Source organism: Macrotis lagotis, chromosome 1 (genome assembly GCF_037893015.1).
Source record: "Macrotis lagotis isolate mMagLag1 chromosome 1, bilby.v1.9.chrom.fasta, whole genome shotgun sequence".
Taxonomy (NCBI): domain Eukaryota; kingdom Metazoa; phylum Chordata; class Mammalia; order Peramelemorphia; family Peramelidae; genus Macrotis; species Macrotis lagotis.
In genome coordinates, this window is record NC_133658.1 from 289,940,211 (window position 1) to 289,963,729 (window position 23,519).

The 23,519-nt window shown below is 35.9% G+C and overlaps 1 protein-coding gene across 2 annotated transcripts in view; it reads right to left on the minus strand.

Moving 5' to 3' along the window:
• ABL1 (ABL proto-oncogene 1, non-receptor tyrosine kinase) overlaps positions 1–23,519 on the minus strand; it is a 186,473-nt gene that overhangs the window by 19,618 nt on the left and 143,336 nt on the right. For both annotated transcript variants that reach the window (XM_074210908.1, XM_074210909.1), the window contains exon 4: positions 17,542–17,814. In XM_074210908.1, coding sequence (XP_074067009.1) covers positions 17,542–17,814 — 273 coding nt within the window. The remainder of the gene's footprint in view (positions 1–17,541; positions 17,815–23,519) is intronic.

Consider the following 23,519-nt stretch of genomic DNA (forward strand, 5'->3'; position numbering starts at 1 on the left):
TTAATACTATCTAAATTGATTTACAGATTCAGTGCCATGCCAAATTATTTTCAAGAACTAGACAAAATAATAACAAAATTCATTTGAAGAAAAAAGGGGAAATAATGAAAAGAAGTAAAAAGAAAGGGAGCCTTGATAGTAACAGATTTCTAAATATAATACAAAGCAATAATATTCAAATTATTTGTAACAATAGAAAATATGAAATACACACACAACATCCAGAAACAACTGCAAACAGTAACAGTCTCTGATAAATCCAAGAACACCAACACAGGGACTAACTGAAAAAAAAACTGCTAAGAAAATTGGAAAGCAACCTGGGAGAAATTAGGTTTAGACCAATGTCTCACACTATATACCAAACAGATACAAAGTTGAAAGATAAAAGCATAAAAAAAAATCAAAGAACAAGGAAGAAGGCACCTTTTATAACTCTGGCTAAATAATAGTTTCTGATTAAATAAGTGTAGAGAGGCCCACAAGAGATAAAATGGACAATCTTAATTACATAAAACTGGAAATTTAGGGTAGAAACAAAATCAATTAAGTAAAAATTAGAAGGTAAATAGCTAATTTGAACAAATTTTTCTGTAATAGTCTTCTGATAAAAATATGCTATCTAAGATAAAGGATTTTCCAAATACCTTACTGCAATTTTAAGCTTTGATAACTTAACATATATATTAGATAGGTAGATAGATATAGATATTAAAAATGGCTAAAAGATTTAAACAGTTTTCAAAAGAAGAAATGCAAACTTATCAACATGCATATTAAAAAAAAACACCTATGAGGTCTCACCTCAGGCACACCAGATTAGCAAAGAGGACAAAAAAGAAAGATAAATATTAAAGGGATTGTAGGAAGATAGGAATGCTGATGCACCACTGGCAAACCTTGTTAAACTGTTAACCATTCTGGAAAGTGATTTGGAATTATATGGATACTAAATTGTACTTAGCCAGTGAAACAGTAATATCACAGTTTGGCTTTTACTCCAACAGAGATTAAAGACAGGGAAAGGACTCAGTTGAACAAGGATATTTACAGCAGTTTTTTAAATAGCAAAAAATTAGAAATAAAGTAAATGCCCAACAACTGGGGGACACCTGAACAAACTATGGCAAATCAATACATTATTGTGCTGTAAGAAATAAGAAAACAAAACATACAGATTCAAAGAAACTTGATCAATGCACAGAGGTGACAGATTACAAGTACTTTCCCCGGTTATAACAAATGCAATGTAAATTTCTTTTGTTTCACCACCCTTATTTGTTTTAAGGGAGAATTCTTATTGCGGAAGGGGAGAAGGCTAAGGAGGTGTGTGTGGGGGAGGTAGACAGTAAAAAATGCAGAAAAAAGAATCACTTAAATGTTAAAAAAAAAAGATACAAGAGGGCAGAAGAATATTCCAAAGGGGCCAAAGTTAAGAATGGCTGTGTAGGTACTACAAATGTAAATTTGAAGCAGTCCATTGCCTTGCAAAAAAAAAAAAATCTAGTCCAGCTCTACTATTTTGGGGCAGCTTGGTAGTGCAGTGGATAGAGCAACAGCCCTGGAGTCAAAAGGACCTCAGTTTCAAATAGAATCTCAGACACTTAATAGTATCTGTGTGACCTTAGGCAAGTCACTTAACCCCATTGCCTCACAAAAATAATTAAGTTGAAGCAGACATAAAAATAGATGATATGATGTTATAGAAAGAATGTTTGACCTTTGTAGTTAAGATTTGGGTTTGAGTCCTGCCAATTCCTACTAGCTACGTGATCATGACTAAATCATTAAACCTTTCCAAAACTCTTCTATAAAATGGTACACAAGCTTGTTTTTGTGTACCAAATATCAAATGAGATAATGAATGTATAAAGCTCTTGATAAACTTTAGAGAGCAATATTAATGTTAAGAACAATGACTAATACTCAAATGAGATAACAGAATCTGTTTAAATGATGAAAAATATTTTGGTTAAAAAGCAACATTAAAAACCCACTCAACAAGGAAGGAATTTAAGAACCAATTTTCTACCTTTCTGGATCAGAGCCAAGTTTTCCAAGACTAAATGTCAAAACGGAGGTATTATATCTGAATCCTCATCTCTAAACAGTTGGTCAAGTCCAATTAATTCTATCTTCATAGTATCTCTCCTCTGACATTGCCACCATACTGACGCATGCCCTCAATGCCTCATGCTTAGTATATTGCAGTTATTTTCTTGTTAGACTCCCAACATCAAGTCCTTCCCTATTCCAGTCTACCCTCTACTTAATTCTCAAATTGATCTTCTTAAAGAACATGTCACATCTCCTATTCAGCAAATTCAGTGGTTCCCTGTCACCTCTATCATCAAATATAAAACCTCTGTTTGTCTGGCATACAGGCATTCAAAAGTATTATTTAAAAACCCTGGGCCCTTCCTCCCATTCCAATCTTATTAATCCTATTCCATATGATCCACAAGGCTGGCCTAGCTTTTCCTTACACAAGATAATCCAACTTCCAATTCTGAACATTTTTAACAGTTGTTCCATGTCGGGAATTCTCTCACTCCTCATTTTTGTCTACCTTCCTTCAAGTCCCAGATAAAATCTCACCTTTTAAAAAAATTGTTTTTATTAATTTCATTAAATATTTTCCAATTATGTAAAAAAGCAACAATCATTTTTAAAAATTCTGAATTCCAAATTCTTTTCCTCTCCTTTCTGCCCCGTCCCTGTCTTGACAAGGCAAGCAATTTGATATCAACTACATGTGTAAAATCATGCAAAACATATTTCCATATTAGCCAGAACAAAAAACCAAAATCAAACAGTAAAAATAGAGTTAAAGCAAAGTAAATTTCAATCTGCATTCAGAGTTTATCAGGTCTCTCTCTCTCTCTCTCTCTCTCTCTCTCTCTCTCTAGAAGAATATAGCATTTTTTTTATCATAGGTCCTTTGGGATTGTCTTGGATCATTGTCTTGATTAGCGTAGCTATGCCTTTCATAGGTGATCATTCTTACAATATTGCTGTTCCTATATATAAATTTCTTTTTCTATACACTTCACTTTGCATGAGTTCAGGTATATCTTTTCACATTTTTCTGAAATCATCCTGCTGATTATTTCTTATAACAAAATAGTATTCCATCATAATTATATATCAAAACTTGTTCAGCCTTTTCTTCAATTGATAAGTATCTCCTGAATTTTCAATTCTTTCCCATCACAAAAAGAACTGTTATATTTTTGTATAAATAGTTCCTTTTTCTTTTTCTTTGATCTCTGTGGAAGAAAGACTCACTAGTGGTACTGCCCTTTGAGTATGGTTCCAAATTGTTCTCCAGAATGGTGGAAATAGTTCATAATCCTACCAATAGTGCTTTAATCTTCCAATTTATTCACATTACCTACAGCATTTGTCCATTTCCTTTTCTGTCATGTTTGTCAAGCTGATAGATGTGAGGTGGTATCTCAAAGTTGTTTTAATTTTCATTCTCTAATCAGGAATGATATAGAGTATTTTTAATGTAAAAAAAAAATCTTTTTTTTTCTGAAAACTGTCCATATCTTTTAATGATTCATCAATTGGGGAATGACTCTTATTTTTAGAAATTTAGCTCAGTTGCCTATATCTGAGAAATGAGGTCATTATCAGAAAAACAGGCTGAAAATTTTTCTCCAGTTTTCTGTTCTTCTAATTTTCGCTAGCTTTATTTGTGCAAAAGTTTTTTTAATTTTAGGCAATCAAGATTATCTATTTTTATTTTTAGATTTTTCAAGGTGATGAGGTTCAGTGGCTTGCCCAAGGCCACACGGCTAGGTAATTATTAAGTGTCTGAAGTTGGATTTGAACCCAGGTACTCCTGACTCCAAGGCCCTTGCTCTATCTACTGCGCCACCTAGCTGCCCCCAAGATTATCTATTTTTGTCATTAAACTCTTCCTGTAACCACAAATCTAGCAGGTATTTTTTTTTTTTTTAGGTTTCTGCAAGGCAAATGGAGTTAAGTGGCTTGCCCAAGGCCACACAGCTAGGTAATTATAAAGTGTCTGAGACCAGATTTGAACCCAGGTACTCCTGACTCCAAGGCCGGTGTTTTATCCACTATACCACCTAGCCACCCCTCTAGCAGGTATTTTTTTCTCATTTCCCTAATTTATTTATGACATTTCCCTTTATATCTAAATCATTTATCCATTTTGTGAAAAGCTTAGCTTCTGCCAACCTGTTTTCCCAGCAATTTTTGTCAAATGTTGGGTTCATATCCCAAAAGTTTGGATTTTTAGATTTATAAATTCTCATCTTCTGCAAGAAGCCTTTCCAGAATACCTTTAGGAACTTCCCTCTAGTGATTATTTCCAATTTATGCTAAATACACTTTGCTTGTATGTTAGACTCCCAACATGTTATTTCCCCATTAGAGCAGGAATGTTTTTTGCCTTTCTTTGAATACCTAGGACTCAATACAGTGCCTGCTGTATTAGATGCTTAATAAATGGGTAATGACCAAGTAATAAATGTCTAACAAATAATTTTAATGGGTTTCATTTCCTATTTTATTATATGTGTAATTTTCAATAACAGACTTATTGCAAATTGTAAGGAATTTCAGCTGTTTCCGAATAGCTCATAATGATACTCATACTACATCATCTCCAATTTGAGCAGGATTGATTAAGATTCAAGCAGGATTCAAAGACTGGTCCTCTAGTCTGCAAAAAGTATATTTTCTACACATGGGCCATAATTCATTACAGTAATGAATGGGGTTTAAAGAATGATGCCAAATTAAGGGGAAAGAATAAAGTCTGTGTTGATGATAAGGCTCTGTGGTACCATGGAAGGACCAGTGGATTTGGTTCAAATCTCAGCTCTATTACTTACTTCCTATTTGATTCTAAAAGATTTAAAATTTTGATTTTGATTCTAAAAGTCACAATTTTTTTGAACCTTTACTATAAAATGAAGGGCACAGTAACTACTAATATTCCTTTCAACTCTAAATCTATGATCCTTTGAACATATGAGAATTATCTATAATACTGGTTGGTTGGTTCTTGTCCTTCGTTATTGAAGAAGACCAAAATGATATCACCATGTTTGAGACAAATTAAAGTGTGTCAATTGTGGCTGATTAGACCAACACGAGCTCAGAATGTTCTGCCACAGGTTGAACATAAAAGTCCACGTGACTACATCTATATCCTGTAATACTAGCATTCATTTAAATGAAAATTTGATTCTTCCAAAGGGATACAAAAACACAATTTTCAGAATGTGCTATATACACTATCTTTTTTACTGGAAACAAGTTGACCTGGCCTGATGGTGCCACCTAATGTTCAATGTGTAGAACTGTCTGACCCCAAAACTATTGTACTTTTGGAGAAGGGAGGAGGCAAGAGTTTTATCTATTATGTTTCCACTTCCACCCCAAACCTTCTTTCTTTTTCATGCCCATATATTACTTCAGATAATCTCTCTTACTAAAAGTCTCTTCTTTATCATTTTTCCTATCTCCCTCTTTTCATTTTATTTGAGAACTAAGAAATCTTAAAGATCATGTAATCCAACCTCCTCATTTTACAGATGAGGACATTAAAGTCCAAAAAAGCTAAATAACTTAATCAAGAAAACAAAAAAAAGTAATAATGCAGAGATGATGAAAAGTGGGTGTGAAATTTATTATCAGTCACACTGCATATGATGGTTTTGTTGAATTCAGTTTTCTGCCTCTTATAATCTCATGAGGTTAGTAGAGGGGAATGTTATTCAGAAATAAATTTGATATAAAAATAAAAAGCATCAATAAATTTTTTTAAAGAAAAAGGAAAAAAACCATTCATATGAAAGTAATATTTGAGACCAGAACCAGGGCCATCAATCATTAAAACTCTAGAAAAACTTTTTAGAATTCTAATAAATGATACCTCTAAGCCTACTTTTCTTCAAGTATCATCAAGATAAATTTTAAAACCATCTACTCAATTTTTTGTTTTTCTGCTTTAATTACTAATTTAACATTATTTTGTACCACCATTCATTACAAGTATATGGTTTAGTCATATATTAACTACACTTTTATAAGAAGCTAACTACACAAGTTTCATCACTGGAAAAGGTGGTCAGATGAGATGATCTCAGAAGTCAATTCCAACTTTTAAGAGTCTGGTTTTTGTTTTGTTTTTTTGCTTCTATGAGAAAATGTGTTCCAAGCTACAATGAATTTTTGGGAATATTTATAAACTTCATGACACCAGGGCCAGTGCTCTAGCCACTGCACCACCTAGATGCCCTTAGAGGGTTTTCCTAAACTCACATCAATCTTCTACTCAAATATCCCAGTGATTCTCTATTATCTTTAGGATCAAACAAAGTGAGAGAAAAAGAAAAAACAGTGTATCACTATCTGTGTTCAGATACCATCTGTCTCTGTGAAGGATCTCATTCTTTATCAGAAGTCTATCAGAGAATGTACTTCAATATTTATAGACTGGAATATTTGGAGACTTCCTGTTCTCTTAGACCAAACCTTTTCCTCACTGATAGTGCAAAAGTAAGCTCAAACCACGGTCCTATTCACAAATTCAAATGACAAAGTCAAAATAAATGAGCCCATTATTAGAACTTCATTGTAACTATGTAAAAAAGAATCTTGACTCCTCATTTCCCCTTACCTTCCATACAATCTCCACTCTCTAAGCTGTCCTTCCTAAAGCTTCCAGAGAATTTTCCTCTCTCTATTTTTTTTTTTAGTTTTATGTATTTAAGGCAATGGGATAAAGTGACTTCCCAAGGTTACACAGATAATTAAGAGTCTAAGGCTGGATTTGAACTTAGGTCTTCCTGACTCCAGGGCTGGTGCTCTATCCACTGTGCTACCTAGATGCCCTCAAAAGGTTTTTCTAAAATCATCACTCTTATACTAAATATTCAAGTGATTCACTATTATATTTAGGATCAAATACAAAACTCCTTGTTGGGCATTTCAAGTCCTTCCTCACCTTGCTCCAACCTACCTTTCAGTCTGGGTGTCAAGATGGACTTTTCTAGTTTCTCATCTTCCTTAATCACTCTGCAGTGGTTGAAACAGCTGACCTCTTCTCCTGTTGAACAGTCTTTCTTGTCCCTAAACATGAATGTCTCCCAAGATTCAGTTTTGAACCTTTTTCTCTCCCTATATTCTCTGTCAGTGATCTTCTCCAGTTGATGCAATTATCTCTAATCCCAAATCTATATCATCAACTTCATTTCCTAAACTCCAGGCAAGGACCTCTAAGCATTAGTTATATATACTATCTAGATAAGCAGCAGCATTTCAAATTAAACATAACCAAAACATAAATCTATCCCCCCCAAATTTTCCCTCTCCCCAATTTCTCTACTTCTATTTAAGCAGGTCACTCACATTCATAACTAAGTAATTTCACACTTAGCATTTCCTTCTCCTCTCCTGTCCCCCATCCCAACCTCTTAAATGATCCTTTTGAGTCAGCCTCTACAATATCTCTTGCAGCTGTCCCAGATGACTTATAATAGCTAATAGCTTGCTTTGTTTTTTTTTTTAGGTTTTTGCAAAGCAGGGGTTAAGTGACTTTCTTAGGGCCACACAGCTAGGTAATTGGTAAGTATCTGAGGCCAAATTTGAACCCAGGTCCTCCTGACTCCAGGGTTCTCTATTCACTGCACCACCTTGTTGCCCCAATAGCGTTTTAATTTTTTTGCTGATGGTGAAGGGTGAAAAGGAGAGAACTAGGAACTAAAATGAACATTTTGGGAAAAATTAAAGCATCCTATGAATCTTCTTAATTAATTACCAGACATTGAATAGCTTTATTTCATTTTCAAAGGCAAATAGATGGCACAGTAGATACAGCATGGCCTTGGAATCAGGAGGATGAGAGTTCAGTCTCAGGCACTTGACACTAACAAACTGTGTAACCTTGGGCAAGTCATTCAATCCTTCCCCTCACATCCAGGGTCATCTCCATCTACTGATTCATATATAGCCACTGAACCTGGATGTCTCTAGAGGAGAAAGTAAGGCTGGTGACTTAGCAACCTCCTTCCTGCCCCCGCCCCCCACAATCTAATTCACATGCTTGTCATCACCTCCCCAATGTCATGGTCTTTTGTTTTTTTTTTTTGTTTTTGCAAGACAATGGGGTTAAGTGATTTGCCCAAAGTCACACAGGTAATTATTACCATATTTTCCCATGTATAAGATGCACCTCAATTTTGGGGCCCAAAATTTGGAAAAAAAGTATTACTTAAAGTTATTGAACTTAAAGTTTTATTCGTCATGAAATTCAAGGACCTTCTTCTCATTGCTTTCAGGCATCTTTTGGGAAAGTCTAGTGCATGGATGCATGTTTAGTCCATTCCATTTACACAAACCTGAAGCACCAATTGTGTCCTCCTTGGAAATCAGTAGCCTCTTTTTCATCAGCAATTCTTTTGGCCTCCTGCTTAACCATTCTTGTGGACCCAGGCATTCCAATTGCCCTTTGCTCTTTAATCCTTAGCTTCAGTTCCCTCTCTAACTCAGGCCATTTTGCTGACTTGCCTCCCATGGCCTTCTTCTGCTGTGGTGTTTTGTTTTGCTTTGTTTTTAGGTTTTTGCAAGGCAGTGGGGTTAAGTGACTTGCCCAAGGCCACACAGCTAGGTAATTATTAAGTGTTTAGACTGGATTTGAACTCGGGTCCTCCTGACTTCTGGGCTGGTGCTCTATCCCTGCACCACCTAGCCACCTCAGCTGTGTTGTTTTCAATAGGGGTTGTTCTTCTTCCTGTAGCCAGTCTTAGATTGTTTTCTCAGTTGGAGGAGAACCAAACTTACATTCAACAGCACAATTCCCATTCACTTTTGCACACTGGATCACTTTTTAACTTGAATTCAGCACTATATGAAAATCTTTTCTAAGCCATTTCTGGGCAGAATGTGGTAAAATATAACCTAATATATCATAACAAAAGCAAAACAATGAGTGCAAAGACAAGTGCAAAAAAGTGGGAAATGCAAGTAGAAAAATCTACAACCACTGTATAAGATGCTCCCAATTTTTAGACCTCAAATTTTTTTTTTAAAGGGTGCATCTTATAATACATGGGGAAATATCGTAAGTATCCAAAGTCAAAACAAACTCAGTCGGGTCCTCCCCGAATCCAGAGCTGATGTTCTATCCACTTCACCACCAAGCTATTCCCTATCACAGTCTTCTTTGAGAATGAAGAACAAATATCAATTTTACTTTCAATATTATTTGCTTACCATCTTTTCCTACTATTAATACTCATGAATAAAATTTCCTATTATTTTTGACACTAATGATTAAAATGCTGATTTTCGTGCAGCAAAAAAAGAAAAAAAAAGAGAGAGAAACTGTGCTACTTCACAGTTCCACTAACAATGGATTCACAACACTGAATACAGTCTTTTGGAATCATTTTTGTCCATTTTAAGGGAATAAGGAGCATTTTTTTATAAGCTTGTGTATACTTTGCAGTACTTCTGAGAACTATTTGTTTGTATTTTTTGGCCATTCTTCTTTTGGGGAACAGCTATTAGTTACTAATTCAATTTCAGATAACCATTATCTATTTATCTTTTGTAATTGCAACTATTCTTGTTTGGTTAAGAATACATCTCTGAGGGGACTAAAAGCAGATACTCCTCAGTGCTCTCCCAAATTCCCCTAAAAACAATTTTAAAATAATGCCTCAAAATGAATTCTGGAGCAGCAAAACCAATAAAAGGATAGGTTGAAGGGAGGGAGATAGGAAAACATGGAATTCAAATGCTTACAAAAAGATGAATGTTGAAAACTATCTTTGCATGTAATTGAAAAAATAAAATAACATCCAAAAAAAAAAAAAAGAAAATCAGGAAAAAAGAGTCAACCTTGGTAAAGGAAGCACAAAAATACTAAAGAAAATAACAGCAGAATAGGTCAAATGAAGTACAAAAATTCACTGATGAGAAGAACTTCTTAAAAAAGTAGAACTGGCCCAATGAAAAAGGAGATACAAAAAGCTCATTGAAGAAAATAATCCTTAAAAATGAGAATTGGGCAAATGGAAGCTAATAATTCTATGAGACATCAAGAAACAAATGTGTAAAATCAAGAGAAATGAAAAAATAGGAGAAAATATGAAAAATTTCATGGGAAAAACGACTGACCAGGAAAACAGAGATAACTTAAGAATTACTGGATTATCCTAAAACTATAATCAAAAAAAATTTCAAGAAATTATCAAAGAAAACTGCCCAAATATCCTAGATCCAGAGTTTAAAATAGAAATTGAAAGAAGCCACCAATCATATCCTGAAAGAGATCTCCAAATGAAAATTCCCAGAAATATTATATCCAAATTCAGAGCTCCCAGGTCAAGGAAAAATACTTCAAGCAGGTAGAAAGAAAGAATTAAAATGCCAAGGTATCACAGGTACAAGATGGTACAAGATAGCAAAAGATTTAGCAGTTTCTAAGTTAAAGGATCAGAAGGTTTGGAATATGATATGCCAGAGGGCAAAGGAGCTAGGATTACAACCAAGAATCACTCACCCAGCAAAAGTGAGTATAATCCTTCAGGGGGAAAATGGATACTTAATGAAATAGAAGACTTTCCAGCATTTCTGATGAAAATATGAGCTAAAAATTTGATTTTCAAATAAAAGACTATCATGGGAATTCTACAAGGTTAAACTGCTTATATTCTACATGGGAAGATATTTGCAATTCCTAACAACTTTGTCATTATTAGGATAATTAACAAGGGTATGTATCAAAGGGCAGGAGTATGAGTTAACTATGATGGAATGGTATCTAAATGGTATCTAAAAAAAGTAAAATTAAGTATGAGAAAGAAGGATGCACTGAGAGAATCAGGAAGGGAGAAGTAGAATTGGATTTCTTTCTCTTGTCTTATTGCTGTTGCTAACATTCCTAGAACTAAATCATATATATATATAGTGGAGGGAGTAGATTGCTTCATTGCCATATTTATTAGGAAAGGTTCTAGTGTAGTTCCATTACATATAATGCTTATTTTTGTTTTGCTAGATATTTTTCATGATATTAAAAAAGAGGTTCCTCTATTTCTATATTTTGTGAGGTTTTTAGCATAAAAAGAGTACTGTACTTTGTCAATCCAATAGTTTCTTAAGTGGTCTGTCTCCATTATCTCTCCTAATTAAATTCACTTTTTATTCAGCTACCAAAAATTATCTTTCTTACACATAGGTCTAGCTTTATGATTTCTAGTATAAAATGCAAACTCTTTATTCCAACATCCAAGCCCTGCTGCAATCTGGTTCTATCCTACCTTTCCAATCACATTTCAGAATATATTCTCCTACACTTCTGAATTCTCAGCTAGAGCTCTACCACTATCTTTGCCTTCTTTCCCGAAACAGAATACCAAGCACCTGCCTCTTTCCCTTGCCTGGCTCTAGGTGGACAACTCTCCATCCTTCACCATGATGCTAGGCCTGGGAAAAGTACACACCAGGAAGGATGAGTGAGATCATTATTGAGAAGGTGGCTTGTGTTGACTATGACTTTACCCTTCTTTAGCTGTAGTAAACTGAGAGTAGAATCCGTCTGCTTCAGTGTCCCTAGAATGAAACCAAACACTACACAGATTAAGAATTCTATGAAGGTTTATCCACGATTATAAGTTGAACATGGAAAAGAGCCCTGAGCCTAGTGCCAGCAAGATGTGAGTTCAAATCCAGCCTCAGACATTTAATAATTACTTAGCTGTGTGGCCTTGGGCAAGAAGCCACTTAACCCCATTGCCTTGAAAAAAAAAACTAAAAAAAAAATTTGTGTCCTGTCACTTCTCCCACACTCTCACTCCCATCCAATCCAACCTCTGCCCTCTCTAGTCCCCATGGAATCTGACTTCCTTTTCCACAATGTGTCTTCTATTGTTAACTTCCCCTTTATCACAGATCTCTTCGCATATTCTATCTACTCTCTGAAGGTCATTAAAATTCAGTTTTTTTTCCTGTAACCACCATATTTTGCCCCACCCCCACAAGAATGACTGTTCTTCTCTTACACCCCCAGAGACCTAAAGGAGAAGTTAGTCTAATCCTTATCCCTTTCAGACTTCCCTCTGCCAGCATCACTGAACAATGACATAAAGATGATTACTGACATTTATATAGCATTTTCAGGTTTTCAAAGTGCTTTCTGTACATTATTCCATTTGATCTTAAAACTCTGTGAAACTGGCCTATTATTATTGTACAGATGAGGAGTCTGAAGGCTCAGAGGGGCTAAGTTCATAAGTTACCTGTGTTCATACAACTAGCATCTGAACCCTCCAGAGTTTGTATCCAGGACTCCACCCTCACTTGGAACTGCCTGGTATTAGACAAAACACCAATGTCCTCTCCCTCTGACCTCTCTTCCCTTCTAATTCTAATTCTGTAAACAGTTCCATGTAAGGACATGCCAATCAACTTTCTATGGCTGTCATTACGATTTCTAGGACCCTGTCTATCCCAAACCTTCCTTCATTGCCACCATTGTTCTGCATGTGTTGACTTCCCTATTAAGAAAGAAAGGTTCTAGAAGGTAGGGACTATCGTGTTTGTTTGTTTTTTTGGCAAGGCAATGGGGTTAAATGACTTGCCCAAGGTCACACAGTTAAGTAAGAATTAAGTGTCTGAGGCCAGATTTGAACCCCAGTCCCTGACTCCAGGGCTGGTGGTGCTCTATCTACTGCACTACAAAACTGCCCCAGCAGGGGCCATCTTGCTTGTTTGTATTTACACACTGGTGCTTTTAGCACAGAACTGGAACACGGTAGACCTACTAAATGCCCATTCATTCAGTAATTTATTCACCATGTCAAGCTGTTTCATACTTTCATCTTTCCTACAATCTGAAAAAATCTTTGTCACTATTGTCTAAGGACCTCTAAGACATTCTTTCTTTTCCACAGGATATTTAGTACCTGACTAACAGTCTTCTTTATTAAAAACAGTCAAATGGTTCAGTGGATAGCACTGAAACTGGATTCAAATCAAACTGAATTCAAATCTAACCTCAGACATTTACAAGATAAATGACCCTAGGTAAGTCACTTATCTTGTCCACTTTTCTTTCCCCAACTACAAAATGCGGATCACAGTGACACCTACCTCATAAAGTTGTGAGGATTGTAAAACACTTAGCATGAAGCGCATGTTAAGCACTAAATAAATTCTTACTCCTCTTTTCACCCCAATTTCTGGCCCCTTTAAACACTTTGGCCTCCCACCATCTCCAGGCTCTTTCAATCATATACAGAAATTAGATGTCCCCAATTCTTATAATGGGACATATGGGCCAAGTGGTCTTCTAAGAGGCATTCTCCCTTCCTGGCTGCCCCACCCCAGCTCCTCAACAGGTGCCCCCTTTAACTCAACCCATAACACTTTCTCTGAGAATTACCTTTTAGTAAAAGACAAATCCTGTCTGGTAGGCTTATCTGTTTGAAGTGTGAAGAAGCACATAGCTTGTAAACTCATGTCCCCAAATGATCTATCCTCAAATCTAAGTCAGGGGCCAGTGGGAATTGAGTTGTAGTTGTTCAAATGATTCCCCCTCCCCTCTTTCTTGCTTTTTGTCTCTGGGACACTCCCAGGAATTGTGAAAGGTTCCTTTGAGAAGTGAGTTCAATACATCTGGTCACACTTTCTTTGTCATCTCAATAGTTCGATTTCTTAGCTACCTTCTTTGTCCAAAGAATTCAAAGTTAAAAACCATGATTTGAGATTTAAGACTGGTCACCCAAACATAAAGACTAGCTTTTCCATGGGCCAGCTGGAAGGTAAACAGAAAAAAACTTTAAACTTGCCCTGTCAATTCTGCCCCAAATAGACACCATTCTTAAAGCAAATCTAGAAAATCTTCACTTGAAGGAGTCTTCCACATAAGAATCAATCCATGCTTTTAAGATCAACCTCTTCATAGAAAATCATATATCTTTCTCTATCTCCATCCCAACATGATTCTTATTTTTTTTAGGCTTTTTTTTGGTAAGGCAAATGGGGTTAAGTGGCTTGCCCAAGGCCACAAGGCTAGGTAATTATTAAGTGTCTGAGGCCAGATTTGAACACAGGTACTCCTGACTCCAGGGCCGGTGCTTTATCCATTGTGCCACCTAGCCGCCCCCCAACATGATTCTTTGCATCCTACTCTACAACCCCATCTTAGCACATCATTTTCTAACATTTCCTCTCTCCTGAAAATCACCTCTCTATGACAGACACACCCTAACAGTCAAGAACCTAGAGAATTTTAACCATCTCCACCACACCTCTTCTATTTCACTTCATCCAGGGCCATCATCAGTGGTCCTGCCCTATTTCTTCTGACAGGACTCTGATGACTTTGGAGGAGAGAGTAGGCTAATGACTTTACACAGGTCTACCTTATTTAAATCTGATTCACTCACAAGTCAAGACAACACAGTCCTCCTAATGCCTTTAGTCCTCTTCAAGAAAGGACAAACAACAACAACAATCTATTTCAAGGAAGCATACCCTTTCCTCTCTCCCTCCCATAAGTCTTTTCTACTCTGGGTTCTCCTTAGTTCCTTGAAATGATCCTCATCTGGTAATAGTTTCTGCTTCCCTCATTATCCTTGTCACCCATCTTGAGTGGCTTCTGATTTAGTTTAGTAACCAGAAATGCAAGAAAAGTAAATAAAAGAGTAACAGTAGCAGTACTATTATCTTCTCGTTTGGATTTGTCAGCTGAGGATAACTTGGGAAATTCCCAGTTGACATTCTCCTCAACATTCTAGACTGACTTAGTGAAAGCTGATTCTAGGTACTGAAACACAATATCAATGCATAGGTGACATGCTATTGTGTTCATTTTCAGAAACAGTTGCAGCATCCAAGGGTTTCTACTTCTATTCTAAAGACTCCATATGCCTTGATAATCTCTACTCTGTTGCTTAATTTGTGACATTTTTTTTTCCTGCACAAATACCAAGAATTATTCTCAATAAAATGGAAGTTTCCCTCAAGAACACTAAATCTGGAGTCAGATTTTGAAGTCAGTCTACTACTGGCAGAACTGGTATTACCTTGGGAAAGTTACTTAACTTTTCTGGGTCTTATTTCTCATGAGGGGGTTGAACAGAATGATTTTTAAAGTTTTTTCTGGTGGATCCATTACTCATGTTAACCAGTTAGGAAGAATAGTGTCTTAGTTTAGTTGTGTTAGTACTAAAGGAAAATTTGTTGCATTAGTATAATCTCTAGGAAGAAAAATGTTTGATACAGTTAACAATAGAGAATGGGTCAGAAGTTTTCTTGAGAAGGATTAACAACACTGAGAGGCAACAGAGTATGATGGAAAGAACACTGAAGTTTCCAGCAAGATTGGATTCTATTTCTAAGTCTGCCCTGAGTTTTCTCTGAGGAATACATATGCAGCCCCAGTTTCTGCATATAAAAAGGTTAGATGGTGTTTGAAGTTCTTTTCAATTCTGATTTTCAGTTACTCTAACTTTCACTTTAATTTCTTTCTCTTTCATGAATGAGTGGTTAGGTTTTTTTTTTTCAACTAGTAGGTATCCACAATAAGCACTGAATCTCCATTTTTCTTGGTAATTCAACATAATTACTTATTCAACTAAAGGAAGCAGAAAATACTGATCAACACTAGGGGGCACGCTAGTCCCAAGTAAAGCCATATGATCACAATGCTTTAGAAGTAGAAGGGATTTTAAGAGTTCCATCCTTTGAAGGAGGTAAGTTGAAAATTAAGAATCTTTCCTTGGGGCTCACTATGTGAAAGAAATTTTAAAAAAAGTAATAACATCTGAAAATCACAAATGCTGAGTATTATTCTAATAGGCGGAAATCACAGTAATAAAGTATGAGGATGATTTCAGTCATAAAGTCTCTTGTATCATTTGGCTTTAATATAATCTTGCCCTGTCTCTAAGGAGAGAGAGACATGTTTGGAGATACCTCAAGCAGCTAACTTTCAAAGAAGGTAACACAAACCATTTGGAATAACTCTTAAAAGATCTCAACTCAGAAAAATTTTTCCTTCTTTGAAATCTCAAGAATAAATAGCTACTTAATACCTGTATTTAACTGAAATTTGTAACTTCCAAAGAACTTTTTCAAAAACTGAAAGTCCCCAGTAACAACTAGTATCAGTGGCAGAACAGTAGCTAGGATTCATCATGCTTATAGGGAACTCCTCCACCACACAAGTTGGAGAAAATGAAGACCATCAAATAGCGATGTGATCCCTTTGTCATATGTGCTCTCTAACCTTAAGCTCCCTCTTCTTTGAATTCTACATACTGTGAGGGAATGTATCACAGACTTTGGGGGAAATATTTTGTATCAAAAGCTATTATTTACTATCTTATTAAATACCTCTTTCTAAAAGCTACTTAACACTTGCTGACAGTGTTTGTCCAAGCCTAAGCCCTGGTAAAACTCTATCCAAAATCAAACCTCTGTGGAAAATGATAAACTACCAGAAATCATTCTTTAAAGATTAACATACTTTCACCCTGTAAAATCCATCCCATTCCAGTGATTATGAACTTCTGACTGCCACTGTTCAAACTCCACTGACCATCTTATTCCCATCTTCCTCAACCCAAGTCCTAATTTCAAACTCTGAGATTAAAGCTATCCAACTCTTCCTCTGAGCTCTTTAGAATGCCAGGTCTAAAGACAACAAACCTTTTCCTTTCTCACTCCATCTATCTTCTTTCACTTAACTGAAATCTGGCTCCATCCTGAAAACACTGCTACCCCGGAAGTCTCCCCACTTCAATCTTTTAAACAACTGTGAAATTAATCTTCCTAAAGATCAAATATCTCCACAGAATTTTCACATCCTATTCTTTTATATGTATATTCTGCAATCCAGGGATACCGACCTCCTTCCTGTTCCTCTAATGTGACATCTCCCAACTGTTTTCAATGGCTGTCTCCCATGACTGTGACACTTTTCCTAGCTTCCATGGCTCTCTCAGCTAAAGGCTCACCTTCTACAAGAAGTCTTTCTCAGTCCTCCTTAATCTTAGTGCCTACCATAGAGACTACCTCCAATTTATCCTGTCTATATCTTCTTTGTACATCTTGTTTCCTCCACAGATTGTCAGTTCCATGACAGCAGGCACTGATTTTTCCTTTTTACCTTCCTTTAAGTTCCCAGCACAATAATTAAAACCACAGTAAGAGCTTAATAAATGTTCACTGACTAAAAGGACAAATTCTATTGTAGCCAAGAACCTTAGCGATTCTTACCTCTACCCATGTGTAATACATTAAAACCATACATAATTCAATCTTTACACAGAAACATAATCACTGTAAGGACTGAAATGAACAGCTGGCACAGATTAATTTACAAGTTTAGACTTATTCATGGACAGCACAATTTTTGGCTTAATTGCTTTTCATTATTTAATAAAGTAACTAATTATACTTAAGTTACACACCATCAGCAATTATTCTATTCACTCTAAACATAAAACATACAGTTAAGGTTTGCTTCAGACCAGTACTTACCTTCAAGGTTTTTACAGCCACGGTTAGGCTATACTTTTTCCATACACCTTCATACACTTCTCCATACTGCCCTCCTCCAAGTTTGTGCTTCATGGTAATGTCTGTCCGCTCAATCTCCCACTTATCATAGTTAGGAGACACTCCATATATGGTGGGCTTGTTTCTCTTGGGAGCTGGATAATGCAGAGTGGTTATCAATCCATCTGCCACTGTTGAATGGTGATGAACCAACTCTGCCAAAGTATTAAAGCGGCTCTCTGAAGAGACGTATAGCTAAAGCAAGCAGAAAAATGACATTATATCAGACAGCATAGAAACAAGATTAAATAAATCAAATGTCACTAATTATTTCTTCCCCACTTCACGTACCATCTATGCCCTTTCAACTAAACCTTACCCTCCTTGGTCCCTCAGCTTGGAGAGGTAAGTTTTTGCTTTATTTTACTGGGGTCTAAGCTTCCTGGATGCTTCCTGGACGCTTCCTGGACACTTCCTGCCCATCAAAATTCCTTCACATTGCTTTTCCTCCATTAGAATATGAGTTCCTTTAGGTCAAAGACTCTAGTTTGCTTCTATTTGCACTTCCAATGCTTAGCACAACAATTACTTAATAAAAGCTCTAGCTATCTATCACAATGGGTGTACAGATGGGTGAATCTCTATTGACAAATACTGGAAAAGATATGGATAGGAACTACACAGGTTGTAAAGTTTATGAAAAGGGGTTATTGATGGAGAATATATCCGTAAATTAAATGAGATATCCAAATAATCTAATAGTCTAATCCTAAATAGTTCAGACTGCATTATGGATAATATAAAGTAGTCTGCAAACATAAAATCCTTTTTGGTATACAAAGCTCTTCACCACACATACCACTCCCCACCCCCAACCTTTCCAGTCTTCTTCCACCTCACATTCCCTTCAATCTCCTTGTGGTTTCTCAAACATGTCACTCTACCTCCCAACTTTTCAGAGATCATTCCTCATGCAGGTAATACCTTCTCTCCTTCAATCTTATCTCTTGGCTTACCTGGTTTCCTTCAAGTTCTAACTAAAATCCCTTCTTCTTCAAGAAATCTTTCCTGGTTTCCCTCTTAGTTCTAGTGCCTCCCTCTCTGTAACTTGCCTTTGTCCTAAATGGCCTGTATAAAGTTTGCATATTATCTCTCCCATGAGACTGTGAACTCCTTGAGAACAAGGACTACATTTTACTTTTCTATGCATCCTAAGCATCTAGCACAAAGGCTAGCACATAGTAGGTTCTTCATAAATAGTTATTGATTAACAAATAGGTACCCAATCAGGCAGGAAAACAGACTTGCAAAGAGAAATCCAATATACTGAATTAAAAAGCACAAACTTTTTTCATCATATTTTAAAAAGGGCTTGTTCTAAAAACACACCATTGGCAAGAAGATAAACATGATCAGGTATATGAGATTTCCTACAATTTATGTTTTTTGCTCTTTGCATCACACATCAAGCATCATGTTCCCAAAGTTCATAAATCACAGAGGTCTGACCCTCAAAAAAAATGAAACAATAAGAAACAGGCCTATCCAGGAAGTGATCTGAGACTTCTTAATGGACTCAGGGTTAAAGCGTCTCAAAAAAGAAAATGGGAGGAGAGGGGTAATATGCCCCCTTCTATCATGGGAAAGCATGAAAATCTGTAAGGCAAAAATCATATCATTTTCTTTAAGACCTAAAACATTACAATTCTGTTTTAGTAAAAAAAAAAATCACCATACATATTAGAAGAAAGGGATGAAAAAAGAAAAAAGGAGGAAAGAGGAAAGGAAGAAGGGAAAAGGAAAAAATAAGAAGAAAGAAAAGGAAAAAAGAGGAGTGAAAAAGGGAAGGGAGGAAAGGAAGAAGGAGGAGTCAAGAAAAAGCGCTTGTATGAGTGTGGGTAGCTGTGTGTCTTAATTTTTTAAAAGGGGTAAAATATTGCTTCCTAATTTAAAAAAAAAACAGTAACCCTTTTTAAAAAATTTCTTTAAAATTCCTCATAATATGCATACAAGACCAGAGATATACTATAGGAATCTCAGATTGTCTATTTACTGAGAGTAATTAATTTTCTAATAAGTAGAAGGTGACAAGATTTGTAATGAAATTCAAAAAAAAGAAATAATGGCAAAATGTTCAAGTCAATAAAAACTTGGACCCACAAAAAGACAGAAATTAATTATGTTAGCAAGGATGTTTATAGTTTTGCTCAAATCATACGAATTGCAAATGGTTTACAAGGTAGACTTCAGTGTTACAAACCTTTGTTAATAAATTCATCTCATTCAATGCCAAAAAATAAAATTTTCAGCCAGAAAGTCTGTTCTTGGAATAGAGACAGGAATAGTTCACCATTGGTGACTTAAGGGTACACTAATTTAACATGCTATTTCTGTTGAATGGTAATATTCTTTGAACTGCTTAGAAAGGGGAAGTATGACCCAAGCACATATACCACTAGATTTCTTCAAAGAACATGAAGAGAAACCACAGAGTGAATTGTTCTAGTGATAACATGAGTCACACGTAAACACAGACATTCAGACCTGGCAAGTTGAAGGGGAAAAAAATTGGTGTTTTGCATTTCTGAGATTTGTGGTTTGTATAATATATATTGTCAGGTAAAGTGTTCCCTTTCATGTTAGGTACCAACAATATTAGCATGGTTTATATAGAAAATTAAGTTGGAAGTAAAGAACACTTAATAATTCCTTTCCTATTTCTCCCAGGAGAAGCCAACAATGATCTAATCACTTCACTCAAATGCTTAATAATGCTCCAAATTCTCCCTCTTCAGTTAGTACATATTATAATTTTCAACATTATGGAGAAGAGGCAAGGATATACAAATTCTATGAGAAGTTCCTTAGAACAAATCTGTAGTAATAAATTACATGGAAACCATAGGGGGCAGAAGATACCTATAAGTATTAGGACAAATTCACTGGTAAGAATGCTCATTGCCCTTGAAGCACAGAGCCTATATATAAGAAGTTCCACCTGATACCACAAGATCACATTCCTTCTGTGACACAGAATCCTCTTAATAGTTCTCCCTAAGCCCTTATTTATACAGATTTTGTTCTTAGATCTCCTTTCTTCCCTCATAGGCTACTTTGTTAAAGAGATTTCCAAATTATGGCAAGTTTCACAGAGGAGGTCAACTTTATTCTTTTCAATAATTAAATTTATAGCTCCTGTGACTATTTCTCCTTCCACTATAAAATTTACATATTAAACTCATTAAATATTAAAACTACTGTCTTACCCTGTATATTCTGTTCATGATTATTTCCTAACACTTCAGTCTGGTATACTCCTTCCTCATTTCTGTATTATGCTCTCAGGGGAAGAATTATGCTCATGAGCTGCAATCTGTATCAGGAATTCATGGCATGTTCAGAGAAGAAAGTGAAGCTAACAATTATGAATGGTCTGGTACTGTGGCTCTGAATATTTCATGCATACAGTATATTTCCAGAATACTGCTTTTGAATCATCCCAATAACCTGAAAGATTTCCTCCTCAAAAAAATTCAAGACTATGCTTTACTGCTAACAAACAGAACCAGAGGCTTAACTGAGAACTTGTGTAGCACTGAGAAAAACAGAATGCTTCTGTCGGACTTCTCCCATACGGTAATGTCCCAGAGCTGATGCTCCCTTGGGACCTTCTATAAACTATTAGGAAGGCTCTAAGCCAATGATGTACTGGAGTCAGTGAACAACTTTGAAAAGTTAACTGTTAAATTTTCAACATGAACATTTAATATCAAAAATCAGGGCTAGAATTACTATTTTGTTGATTATCTAGAATTAAGAAGTGGAGAAAATGTTAATAATGCAGATTAAATGTGTACACGCCCCCCATCAGTTGTTAAAATTAACCAGCACACCAATCCTATAAATCCAGTTCTTGTTGTTTTGTTTTTGCAAGGCAAATGGGTTGCCCAAGGCCACACAGCTAGGTAGTTAGGTAATTATTAAGTGTCTGAGGCTGGATTTGAACTCAGGCACTTCTGACTCCAGGGCTGGTGCTCTATCTACTGTGCCACCTAGCCACCCCTATAAATCCAATTCTGATACTAACTTTCCATATTTTTCTTCATAGGAACATTCAGTTGTATTTTAGTAAGCTCTGCTCTAGTCCTACCACACATGCTATGCCTTTTAAGGTGGTAAACATTTAGAAAAATTGAGAAATTAAAGAACTGGTTCATCATTTTTGCCCAAGATCTACTCTTACCAAACTGAACATATCAGAGCAATCCATAAAATGAATTTATAATGAATATTGAACCTTTCTTCCTAAGAAAGAGGAATAAAAGATCTAAATAAATACTATAAGAAAGGGGTGAGAAACAGAGAATTACAATGAATTTGAATAATTGAAAATATAGCCTAAAGTAACCAGAATACATGAAAAAATGAACAAAGCAACCAAAACAAATTTCAAAACTACTCTCATGCCATGGTCCTAAACAACAAAAATATCCTATGAACTGGGATAAATCCCAGTAATCCTTGCTGTGAAAAACTTAGAGATTTTAAAGTCAACCAGAAAATAATGATTGCTCAACTTCATTAGAGAACAGGAGAATTGAGCTTCTAATTCAAAACAACAAAAGCTTTCTGGAGTAGACTAGTGGTCCAGGTCTGGCAGCTTTGGGTCACTTGGCTGGAAATTGTAATTTACAAACCCTTCTATGTAAGCCTAGGGACAAAGAAAAAGATGAGCCAAGAGGGTGGAAGCAAAAAGAAAAATCCTGAGGGAACTTACTTGCAAATCTGCTTTACTTCAATACATTTTTTAAAGATTAGCTAATACTAAAATAAGAATAATTAAGCATAGTCAAATTCAAGCCTACCCATCCTAATCATCCTTAAAATTTCCCTTTGGAAGCTTGCAAAAGACTGTATCAAAGTACTGCTATGTCAGGCATACTTTTAATGCCAAGCAGCAGTTCCACACATTTTTGCAATACTTCTCCCTTCCTATGCTGTTTTCACTCAGGCACAGGATATGATTCCACCAAAGCCATTCATCCCAGCTGTGGATATTAAATTCCCAAGAGGGGTTGACTAATGACACCAAAGACTGAGGTGTTTCCAGGTGCTAGGACAGATGAGGGATGAAAAATTCTTTTTTGGGGGGGGGCAGGAGGGAAAAGAGTACTACCTAGAAATCCAATCTGTTACTCAACAAATGTAATCCCTTGTGAGGTGTCTCTGGAACAAAAGGAACCTGTTTGGAATACTATTGATTTTTATATGGAGGAGGCCTAGAAACAGGGTCTATGAGTCTCAATATCTGGAAATAACTTTTTAAATTCTTTTTTCTCTGACCAAAATTTTAAACCACTCATTGCTAAGACTGTCATAAAAGGTCCCAATCTTTTATATCCATTCTTAACAATGACAATCAAACATCTTTTGGGGGGGCAGGGGAAGAATTGTCTTTCCTAATTAAAGATTAATAAACAAATTTGCATAGGACACAGCCAAACCAATTACCTGGTTCTGAATGACCACTGCCATGGCTAAATATCAGTGATAGGATCCAGATATTCAGCTTCAGAACATTACCCTGAGGGGGATGGGTAGTATTACTTAAAGCCTGTGCTCCTTGGAGCAGTAAATCCCACAAATGAACTGAATAAATCTCCCAAAGTGTCAATATCTCAAGAGGAGCACCTGGATAGAAAAAATAAGCTCACATTTTAGAAAGTGATGAGCTAAGGGTTATAATGTCTAGAGAAATATTATAGAGCCCACCAAAGGAATTGTATTAAATGTGGCCAACAAATAGAAAGAGAAGAAATCAAGGTATTAGTTTAAAAAAAAATAGAACTCTAGCTTAACATGTCAAATATCAGACTCTGGAGGAAAAAAGAGAGAAAATACTAGTTAGGAAAGCATAAGAAAATAATTTTTATACCTTGTTGATTCCTAAAGGTTCAATT